Source organism: Hyperoodon ampullatus (genome assembly GCF_949752795.1).
Source record: "Hyperoodon ampullatus genome assembly, chromosome: 18".
Lineage (NCBI taxonomy): Eukaryota > Metazoa > Chordata > Mammalia > Artiodactyla > Ziphiidae > Hyperoodon > Hyperoodon ampullatus.
The window spans coordinates 53478394-53490241 of NC_136931.1; the positions used below are offsets into that span (position 1 = coordinate 53478394).

Sequence of the window (11848 nt, forward strand, 5' to 3'; positions counted from 1 at the left end):
TTCCGCTTCCTGCGGCCCACTTCCGTGGGCGCCTGCGCAAACCCAACCAGCGCATGGGGGCGTGGCCAGTTGCCATAGCGATTTCCACCAGCCCTTCGCGGCTGTGGGATAAAAGCTTCACATGGTGATTCCAGGCCATTCAGGACAGTACGGGGCGGATGTTCACGACAGTGGAGAGGAAAAGAAAGCGGGACCGATTCAAACCATTTTGAATCAACCGCACAGGTTGAAGGAAGGAAAGGACAAGCTATTTCCACATGCCCGCCCGCCCTGCCTTTGGGGGAGCGGCCTCCGCGAAGCCAATCCGCTCCTCGTTTCCGGGATGGACACCTCCCCTTTTCCTTCGGGGACCGTTCAAGTGTCTATTGATCTTTTGACTAGGGGTAACCAATCCTTTGCCTACATCCGGGAGGGGCGTGGACCTGCGCCCGGCAGGTCGAATGTTTTCCATGATCAAACGCTTCTTATTGGCTTCCCCTCCTCCGCTGAGGCGGTGCCTACCTCTTTCGCGCTCCCTTTTGGGTTGTGCAACCCTCAGGGGAACCAACCCCCAAAGCTCCGGGGAGACAGAGAGGCGTGTCCTCAGAACGAAAGTCCCATTGGCTTTACTGCCCGCGGAAGTGTGGGATGGTGCAGCCGCTCTTGTTGCTCATTGGTCCGGTGATTCCACGGGGTGGGACTTGGCTGGGCCTAAACTCTATCCGCTGTCCCAGACCGGTTTCAGGGCAAAGCTGCCATGCGTTCCGGGGGCCGCGGGCGGCCCCGGCTACGGCTCGGGGAACGCGGCCTTTTGGAGCCACCCTCACCGCCCAAGCGCCGCCTGCTACCTCGGGCGCAGCTGTTGCCTCTGCTGCTGCTGGCGCTGGCGGTGGCCTCGGTGTTATACACCAGTTGGAGCGGCTGGCACCGCCAGACTGAGGAACTGCCGCTAGGCCGGGAGCTGCGGGTGAGGCCGGGAGGGGACGCGGGCACTGCGGGAGCCCTTATTCCCCGCATCCCCTTCTCCGAGGTTTAAGGTTGACGTGACTTTATCTTTATCGTATTGCCCTAGCCGCAGGTGCCGCCGTCTCCGTCTTTAGAGCGCATGCCTCTTTCCAACGGAATAAGGCTTCGGGCTTGTTCTGTAATAGCGGTTACCCCGTAAGAGGAAGGGTCTGGAGGAGTAACACTGGGAGTTCTGGGTTCTAATCCTAAAGTCATTTATTTGGAAGAGTCCCTTACTCTCGCTGGGCCTCGATTTCCCCCATCAAGATGGGGGTGGGCTGGGCCGGATGGGCTTGGGGGTCTTTCCCGAGTCTAGGATTTATCCTAGAAACCTCCGATGCTGGAGGCTGCGATTAGGAAGAGGAACTGGGGCTTCTTAGGGACGACAGCCCCCAGGGTAGGGTTGGAATGAGTGTTGCTTTCACGCTCTGTTCTTCTCTTCCCCACCCCTTCCCAAGGGCCCGTCGATCGGAAGTCTCCCCGAAGCCGGGGTGCGGAGGGTGGTGGGGCAACTGGACCCTCACCGTCTCTGGAACAATTATCTGCGCCCCCTGCTGGTTGTACGGACCCCCGGCAGCCCCGGCAATCTCCAAGTCAGAAAGGTAAGGGGCCCCACCTCCAACCCCTGACCCCGCAGCCCACCAAGGAAATAGGTATTCTGCCCAAGTGGCAGAGCTAGGGCTCTGGCTGGGCGTAATCTGACTCTAGAGTCCTATCCTGCTAACCACCAGACCACTGCCCTCTTTACTGCCCCCACCAAAATCTTACTATACGCTAAGCATCAACAACAGCCGATTAAGATGGGCACCAATCTGACCTTCATTGTGTAGATGGGGAAACTAAGGCGCAGAATAGTTAGGCATTTTGCCCAAATCCCACAGCTAATGAATGATATACCTAGGCTTTCAACCCAAATTGGTTGGCTCCAGAGCCGGTGTGGTAACATCTCTACGTTGCCTCTCAGAAAGTGTTGAGAGTCATTTGAACACTGCCTGAGTTCAAATCCACATCAGCCACTTGGAGTGTGACCTTGAACTAGTTTCTTAACTTCTCTGTGCCTCAGTTTCCTCATCTTCAAAATGGAACCATTGACAGTCCCCACTCCACAGGGTTCCTAGAACAAGGGCTTGGCACAGAGTGAGTGCTATGGAAGGGTGAGCTGTGATTAGTCTTGGCATCAAGAGACAGGGTCACTTCATGCCTGGCACTTAGTAGGTACTCAGCAGAAGTGTATCAAGGGAACGATTAAACCAAAGTGAGATTTGTGAGTCAACCTGACTGCTCGGCATGGTTCAGGTCACATGGCCCTTCTTCCGACCTTCTCCCCAGTCCCCACCCGCTCTCCCACCTCTCTCTTGCCACTAGTTCCTGGAGGCCACACTGCGGACCCTGACGGCAGGCTGGCATGTAGAACTGGACCCCTTCACAGCCTCGACACCCCTGGGGCCACTGCACTTCAGCAACGTGGTGGCCACGCTGGACCCAAGGGCTGCCCGTCACCTCACCCTTGCCTGCCATTACGACTCGAAGCTCTTCTCATCTGGGTCAGCCCCCTTTGTGGGGGCCACGGATTCGGCTGTGCCTTGTGCCCTCCTACTGGAGCTGGCCCAGGCCCTGGACCTGGAGCTGGCTAGAGCCAAGGAGCAGGTGAGGAGCCAGGGTAGGGTGGGGATGGGTGGGTGGGGACTGCCTCTACCTTGGCCCATACCAACACCATCCCGTGCTTGGTCTTGTCTTCCCCCACTCCACAACACAGCCACAGGGTCTTTCCATTTCCTGAATGTCAGATCCTGTCCCTTCTCTCCCACAGCTCTCACCTTGTTCCACAAGTAAGGCAGAGCCCTTCTCTTAGCCCATGAGGTGTGCCCTCTCACCTCTCTGGTCTCCCCTCCCACCTCTCACCCCTCGCTCACTCCACTCTAGCCTCCCACCTCCTCCGTGTACCTCAAGCCACACAATTCACTCGCACCCCAGGCACTTGCACTTGCTCTTTGCTCTGCCTAGAATGTGATTTTCTCAGATATATTCCTGGCTGGCTGCCACCCTTCATTCAGATGTCCACTTTGATGTCACCTCCTCAAAGAGACCTTCCCAGCCACCCTAAAATAGCTCCCTGTCACTCTCCCATGCCTCATGGGGCTTTATGTTGATTTGTTTATGTCTCCCCAACTAGAATAAGCTCCAGATAGCCAGGCCCCTGGCTGTGTTTATTTCCTGCTGTATCCTCTGGGCTGAGAATATTGCCTGGCATAAAGTAGGATGTCAATAAAAATGTATGGAGGGACTTCCCTGGTGGTCCAGTGGTTAGGACTCTGCGCTTCCAATGCAGGGGCATGGGTTCGATCCCTGGTCGGGGAGCTAAGAGCCCACATGCTAAAACAACAACAACAAAAAGATAAAAACATCAACCCTGTGGGAAAAAAATTTTTTTTAAATGTATGGAATGAATGAACAGAAACACAGGTCTCCTCACACTCCTCCCCTGCTCAGATCCCTTCCATGGCTCAAACCCCAGTGCCCCTGTAACAAAGCCCAAGCTCCCTGGCCCTTGCTGACCCCTTGGGCCTCTACTCAAACCTCTTTGGCCCCTTCTTTGGCCCCAGTCCTGATTCATGTTGCTTCCTCACCGGGGAACACTCTTCCCTCTGCTCCATTTTGCCAGGCCAGCTCCTACTCAGCCTCAGTGCAAACATCCCTTTCCAACAGACCTGGCATGTTCCCTAGGCCAGATCAGGACGCTGCTGTTCTTGGAAGCATTTGCCCGACTGCATTTCATCGTTTGTATAATTATTTATTTGTGGGTCCGTCTCTTTTGCTACATGAACTTGAGGAATAACAATTACAATCAGAGCTAACCCTTGTTTAGTTACTGTGTGCCAGGCGCTGTCCTAGGACCTGGGTTCGAATCCTACCCTATGATGAGGACTGGTATTAACCCCATTTCTACATAAGGAAGCCGGTGCTTTGAGAACTTAGTAACTTACCCACGACTGCTTGGCTACTGAGCAGCCCAGCCAGGGTTTGAACGCAGGCAGTCTGGCTCCGAGTCTGTACTCTTGGCCACCGTGCTCTTCGAGTGAGGAGACTTAGTTTGCCCTCATCAGCTGTGCAAGCAGGAAATGTGTGTGCACTGAGGCTGAGGGCTGGCACTGCGCTGGCCCTGACCACTGGCCCTCACAGGCAGCCCCAGTGACCTTGCAGCTGCTCTTCTTGGACGGTGAAGAGGCCCTGAAGGAGTGGGGACCCAAGGACTCGCTTTACGGCTCCCGGCACCTGGCCCAGCTCATGGAGTCTGCACCCCATGGCCCCGGCTTCACCAGGATCCAGGCTATTGTAAGACCAGGCCCCACTGGGTTCCGGTGAGGTGGGAAGCGGGTGACACGAGGCTGGCAGCATCCCGCCTGGCCTCTCCAGTCCTGGCCTCTCTCCCTAGGATCTCTTTATGCTTCTTGATCTCCTGGGAGCCCCCAACCCGACCTTCTACAGTCACTTTCCTCGCACGGCCCGCTGGTTCCATCGGCTGAGGAGCATCGGTAAGGAGGCAGGCACCCACCTGGGAGGCTGGAGGGAGGCCAGGCACCTGTCCTCTAAGGGGTCATCCAGCCTTCCCTCTACCTCCCTAGTCTCTCTCTAAAGCACTAGGGCAGAAACACAAAAAGACCCCCCAGCAGTCAAATGAAGTGATTACAAACGGGGGCTCTGGGGTCAGATAGCCCCGGGTTCAAATTCTGGCTCTCTTTCCTACCAGCTGTGTGAGCTTGGGCAAGTGGCTTCCTCTCTCTGAGCCTCAACTTCCTATCTGTAAAATGGGCATGATGGTTATAATAGGGGTATCTACCTCCTTAGACTCAGAGGGATTGAGACTGGGAACACAGTCGGCCTGCATAAGGGGTAACTAACATTCATCCTTGTTGGGATGACCAGTGCTTCACCCCCAGACCCCCTGCCCTCCTCTGATTTGTGAGCAGGGGAACCTTTGACCGTTGAGGGGCTGACCCTTGCTCTCTAATCCCCACCGCCTCCAGAGAAGCGCCTGCACCGTCTGAACCTACTGCAGTCTCATCCTTGGGAAGTGATGTACTTCCAGCCCGGGGAGCCCCCTGGCTCTGTGGAAGACGACCACATCCCCTTCCTCCGCCGAGGTACTTGCTGTGGGGAGGAGTGGTGGGCAGGGGTCCCAGGGAGCCACAGATACAACCTGGCCGTGGCCCCTGGTGGCAAACTGCTTAACCTCTTTGTGCCTTGATTTCCTCATCTGTAAGGATGGGGTTGATAACAGCCCCCATCTCAGAGTTGTTGAGGGGATTGAATGTAAAGACCTTGGACCAGTGCCTGGCACTAGCGAGTGTTCAAGAAATGTTAGCTATTACTGGTTGTGCCTCAGTGATTGCAGTTTCTTCTAGTTCTTGCCTCTCAAGCCCTTGGCCACCCAGCATAATCACCTGAGCTTCGAAAAATGCCCAGTCACAATTCAGGCCTACTGAACCACAATCTGGGGCCTCTACATTATTTTTACAAAACTCCCAGGTGATTCTGATGCACAGCCAGGGTTGACGACATCTGGTAGAGGGGTTCAAAACATAGGTTTTAGAATTGGATAGGTCTGGGTTCTAGGATCTGCAACTTACCATTGGTGACCTACGGCAAATTACTGAGCCTCTCTGTGGCCCCGTTTCTTCTGGAAAAGGAAGAGATAGATACATACAAACACATACGTATGTATGTATTCTTTTTTTTTCATATGGCAGTTTTATTTTTAATTTTTTGAGGAAACTTCATATTGTTTTCCATAGTGGCTACACCAAATTTATGTTATATATTCTTAATCACAGGGTTGGGAGGATGAGATGAGATTAGATATATAAAATGCCTTCTTACACGGTGCTTGGCATATACAGTAAGTGCTAAAAACTGCTTTTTAAATTTTTATTCTATAATTTACTCATTCAACAAATATGCATTTGTTACAATGCCTTTATTGATTCATTCACTGAATACTTCCCAAGGCAGGTACTGAGCTAGCTGTCAGGGATATGGTGACGGGCCATAATCCACCTGGCTCCTGTCTAGCAGGGGGAAAGATATTTACCAAATCTGGACAAACAAAGAGTGAAACACTCTGAGGACAGGAACCCAATGCAGTGCAAGGGTTAGGAGCACACACTCTGGAGACATGTGGCCTGGGTTCAGATTCTGACTGTGCTCTTTACCAGAGGCGAGACCTTAGGCAAATCACTCTGCCTGCCTCTGTGCCTCAGTGTCCACATCTGTAAAACAGGAGTATTATAGTACACCTTACATGATTATTGTAAGGATAAAATTGTGTGTGTTTATGGCCTTAGACTCGGGCCTGGAATAGAACATAAACGTTAACTATCAGTAAAGAAGAGAAAAAGAGCCTAATCATGCATACCCGGCGAGGAAGGTCAAAGACCTCATTCCCTTCTTCTGTCTTTCCATAATCCGTTAAGTTTTGAGTTTCTCTAATTTGCGTTATGAAAATAATATACTGGATGTATTTTTAAAACGAACATATACCCTCACACGCTGAAAATCATTGTTCAAAATTCTTCAAGTGTCACAACAGAGTATCTTCTGCTGGGGGTGACAAGGCAAGGTTCCCCAGACGTGGACCTGGGCTCCTGGGTCAGTTGGGGGCCACGCACAAGCCTGAGCCTCTTCTCTGTCCTGCAGGGGTCCCTGTGCTCCACCTCATCTCCACACCCTTCCCCTCTGTCTGGCACACGTCCGATGACTCTGAGGCCAACCTGCACCCACCCACGGTACACAACCTGAGCCGCATCCTGGCCGTGTTCCTGGCTGAATACCTGGGGCTCTAGCCTGCCTGGCAGACTCTGAGGGAGAAGCACCCAGCAGCAGCTGTGACGAGGGCACCTGGAGCCGAGGAGCTCAGGCCAGGCCTGCCTGCGGTGTGCTGGCTTGTCCTTTTTTTAACACCTTTGGCTCTGCTTGTGCTCTGACTGGAAGACCCTCTTTCTTTATCTCAAGCTGCCACTCTTCAAAGACATGGAAGAGACAGACCACTGTGGTGTGAGAGCCAAAGGAATAAGAGCTTGGCCGCTGCCCTGAGGGAAACACTTGGGCTGCAGGTCTGCAGGGGCCAAATGCCGTTCTCCATTTTAGTCAGCAAATGGCATGTGGACCAGCAATACCCCTGACCAAATGAATTCTCTGTGGTTTATGTTTTTGTGGCAGTTCCTTCTCCAGAATGGCAGCCTTGCTACCGCATCAGTCCAAACCCAACTCCCACATGGATGTGCCGTGGGGACAGAAGATGTGCTCATAAGCAGGGAACAGAGGAGACGGAAGCCAATACTTGGGAACTCCAGATTCTGCCAGATCCAATGGCCAATAAACCAGTGTTTCTGCAAAATATATCCTGTAGAACTAGCATACATAGGTGTTGCATGAAACGGGGGACCAAAGTGGGGTGAGACAACATTAAATGAGTTTCTTCGTTTGCGCAATGTGAATTTTCAAGAAAGAGAATGCAATGTTCCCCAAAGTATTTCACCACGGAACCCCTTTATTGGGAAGCACCTCACAGAACCATGGTACCTCAGAAGATACTTCGGGAAACACTGGGTTTTGATAGTTTGAGTGTACTTATGGTAGAAATGGGTCAGACAGATCTAGACTCACTGTAAACTAGTTACACCAAACCATCCTTTCCCTTTTGGCTGTGGGTACAGGAGTGGGAGATGGTGTGTGTAACTGCAAACTCTAGTGATGACCCAAGAAATTATTTCCCAGCCCTAATTTTCAGACTTAACTGGGGTGCTTATTTAAAAATGCGGGGAATTCCCTGGCGGTCCAGTGGTTAGGCCTCGGCACTCTCACTGCCGGAGCCCGGGTTCAACCCCTGGTCAGGGAACTAAGACCCCACAAGCTGCGCAGTGAGGCAAATAAATAAATAAATAAATAAATAAAATGCAGACTCCCAGGTCCCACCTACTGAATCAACTTCAGGGAGGGGCTGGGACTCTAACAAGCACCTGAGGAAGTCTCATGATCAGCAAACTTTGGGACATGCTGTCCTTAAGGATACAAGTTTGGTTCATTCACAGCTCCTTAGCAAACCTAAAGGGCACCTAGACAGGAAGTCCCGTGTTGGGCTCTGTACCTGCTGATTTCTTGACTTCGATGGAGACCTGGTAGGACACAGGGATGCCAGGCCAGGATGCAGGGTTAAAGAGTGAAGGTGAACGTCAGCCTCGCAAGCCTACTCAAGGCTGGCGAGGACTCGAGAGAACTCACGGGCTGAGGGACAATTTCGGTTCTCATTTTGCAAATGAGGTGGCCAGGGCTGAGAATTACGAACCAGTTATGGACAGAGCCCAGATTCTCACCCACAGCTGTGCTCCTATCCCCATGTCCTACCTCCCTTCCAAAAATCACCTGTGCTGGACCAACAGATTGTTGGTCAAAAGTAGCTCCTCCTGAGGCTTTTAACTCACTGCAAGTCTGAGTGAGGTTTGGGGGGTGGGGACTAACAGCCTCTTAGAGGTGGAATTGGCAGAAGTTGCGTTCAGAAAGGAAATTGACGGATATCAACAGCTAGGGGGGCAGGAGGGTCTCAAATCACAAAGTTAGTTCCTGTTTGTTCATTTCTTGTGTGGCAGGCATGGTACCAAACACTTAAAAATGCAGCAGGTCCCCTTAGCCTCACAGCCATCCCAGAAGTAGGTGAAACCATCACCTCCATGTTAGGGGAAGCAGTGTGTTCAGTGACGTCCTTGGCCCCTTGCCTCCCTGCAGGTCATCTTGCTGAGTGTACTACACGCCAGGTTCTGGGCAAGGGGCCTGGGCACATTTTCCACTTGAATCCAGGGTAAGGATCATGAGCCCCATTTTACAGATGAGGCTGCTGATGCTTGGCAAGGTGATGTTTCCCCCAGCTCCCATCTGTCCCCCAAACTTAGGCTCCCCCAGCTTCACACTATGAAGAGGCCATGAGGTGTCTTTGGTGAGCACAACTGTTGAACATTCCAGATGCAACAGCTCACATGTCAGTCTTTTGAGGAACTGTCAGTATTCTCATTCTTCAGATTAAGAAACTGAGCTTCAGAGAAATCAATTGCTGAAGATCACAGCTGGACACTTTCACTGCATGTGTCTAGGTATTCATTTCTTTTTATTTATCCTGCCTATGACTCACTGGGCATACCGGTCTTTTTACCAGTCTGGAATTTGCAATTATCGTGTCCTTAAATATTATCATTGCACCACTCTCTCTTCTGATTCTAGAACGCCAGTTAAATGTGTTAGACTTCCTCACTCTATCCTCCATAACCTTCCTTCCTGTTTTCTTTCTTTTTTTGGTCTCTGTGCTACTTCAGACCTAGCTTTAGTTCAATAAATCTTTTTTTTAATTTATTTATTTGATTTATTTTATTTTTGGCTGCGTTGGGTCTTCGTTACTGCGTGCGGGCTTTCTCTAGTTGCAGCAAGCGAGGGCTACTCTTCATTGCGGTGCGCGGGCTTCTCATTGCGGTGGCTTCTCTCATCGCAGAGCATGGGCTCTAGGCACGCAGGCTTCAGTAGTTGTGGCACGCGGGCTCTAGAGCGCAGGCTCAGTAGCTGGCACAGGCTTAGTTGCTCCGCGGCATGTGGGATCTTCCCAGATCAGGGCTTGAACCCATGTCCCCTGCATTGGCAGGCAAAGGATTCTTAACCACTGCACCACCAGGAAAGTCCCTCCCTCAGCATTTAAAACATCTTCTCTGCAGTGTTCTGGGTCAGCCTTACCTGAGCTTGTAGTTCGGTGGGATCCCACCTCCTATTAGATTCACCTTGGACAGGCTTTGACCTTGATTTCTGCCTGCTTGTCCCAATAAGGCTACAAATAGGAAATCCAAGTTTGTTCACATCAGCAAATACCCTCAGAGCAAAAGTGGCTTCAGGGCCCCATGGGCCTTTCCCTTAAATTTTTGGCTTAGTATATCCTTAACTGTATTTTATTGGATATTTGATGCTTTTCAGATTTTTTTTACTTCTGGTTTTCAGCAGGAGAGTCCAAATAATCTGGCCTTCCCGCTATAGGAAACCAAAAATCCCACAAAACCAAGCCAAGATTCAAACCCAGGTTTCTTTGATTCTAAAATCTAAGTATTAAATAAATGCTATGATATAGCCTAGTCTCTGGAAATTTTGATTCCTTGATAAGAATGTCAGAGACTGTTAGCCACCGCTCAATATCCATTTTTCCTTCTTCTTTTAGTAAATAATTATCTGAATATTTTAAAGCTTTAATTACAGGGATCTTTAGCAAGAGTTTTTTGTTGGGCATAATGCATCCAACTAAAGGATTGCATTTCGCAGTCTCCTCTGCAGCCCTTCCACGTGGCTAAAGTTCTGACCAGTAAGATGTGCACAGTAGTACACTGTGGTACTTCTGGGAGGCAAGGGACTTCCTTTCCTGCAAAATGGTGATGGGTGGAGTTCCAGCAGCCATCTTGGACCATGAGGATGAGGGCCACAGCCAAAGAATAATGGAATAGTGGGCTAGAAGGAGCCTGGGTTCCCGATGACTTCAGGTCCACCATACCTGCCAAACGCTGAGTTTCTAAAGAAATAAAAACTATCTTGTTTGAGCGTCTACTATTTTGAGGTTTTCTAATCCAAAATGACACAGATGAAGAGTCAAAAATAATCTCAGGCTAAGGGACTCGGCTAAGGATTCTTCTCTCAACTTTTTCCATTTCACCAGGCACTGGCCCATGACTCCCTTCTCTCCCAAACCCCTTCCCTGAACAACACACAAACCAGTCTGGGCCCAGCCTTATAAATACTGATTTTATAGAAAGGACCAATTCAAAATTGGTCAGATGCCACACATTAGAAGCTTTCCAGAACCACAAGGATGAAAAACCAAAACCAAAACAAAACAGAACAACAAAAACACATCTCAAACAGAACAAACAAAAATACCCCAGATCAAACTGCCTGAAGGTCAAGGTCTTGGTTGACCAAAGGCTTCTAAAGAAACACATGTGGATGGGGGGTGAAGAGACCCCAACACCTGAACAAGTACCCAGAGTGGAAGGAAAAACCACCCAGAAATTCAAACCCATAGTCCCTGCCCACCGGCCCCCCACGCTGTCCAGAGCGAGGCAAAGGGCTTCACAGCTTTTTTGCAGGGGGGAGGGGGGGAGAGTCATGGCAATAGCTTAAATATTGGGAGGAGGAGAATTTTTACACTTCAACTTTTTTCTCCTCTTCCCCTTTAGGGGAAGTAGAGAAACTGGTAGCTTGAGGTTAAGGAGAAAACTGATTTTTATTGTTTTAATGGGGAAAACGTCTAGAAATGGCAGGCGGCCATGAAAACTGCCAAATGTGATCTTTGATCTGATGGTCCCAATTCCTAAAGAGGAGGTGAGCCCTGGTGTAGTAGGTTAGGAAGGGTACCAACCCTGGGTGCTGCAGCCTCTTGGGAAAAAAAAAAAAAAAACAGCTCCAGAGAGAAAGAACTGAGGGGAAGGAACGGAAGGGGGCCAGAATGGGGGAACCCTTAAGTAGTACCAAAATTAGCTGCCGTCTGCTCCCTGCTTGTAGGTCCCTGGGGTATGAAGAGTGGCAGGGAGGGCGCTGGGGCTGAATGGAGAAGAAATTGAGATGCTGATAAAAAAAACACCCTACTTGAGGGTCTGAAGAGTAGAAAACCAGTAGGGGTCAATCAGAGTGCTTTCTTGGGTCATCCCCCTGAACACCATCGCAGTTCTGGAGGGGGATCAACGCTGCCTGGGCTGAGGGTATGGGCTGGTGACCCAGTCCTGACCCTCGGCTCCCAGGGGGAGGGGGTGGGGGTGGGCATGGTGGGCTCTTCCCCCCCCCTCCCCCGGCT

At 50.9% G+C, this 11848-nt stretch overlaps 1 protein-coding gene across 2 annotated transcripts; it reads left to right on the forward strand.

Annotated features, from left to right (window-relative positions):
* Positions 1-736: 736 nt before the first annotated feature.
* QPCTL (glutaminyl-peptide cyclotransferase like) lies at positions 737-7465 on the forward strand (the record flags this gene model as incomplete). Of its 2 annotated transcripts, XM_079723017.1 has the most annotated exons (7): positions 737-946; positions 1443-1586; positions 2350-2631; positions 4165-4317; positions 4418-4517; positions 5010-5126; positions 6679-7465. In XM_079723017.1, 7 exons carry the CDS (start codon positions 737-739, stop codon positions 6822-6824), a joined length of 1152 nt encoding a protein of 383 aa, XP_079579143.1. In that variant the 3' UTR covers positions 6825-7465. The 2 variants fall into 2 exon arrangements, with proteins under 2 accessions (XP_079579143.1, XP_079579144.1); XM_079723018.1 differs by lacking the exon at positions 2350-2631.
* Between the last annotated feature and the right edge of the window lie 4383 nt (positions 7466-11848).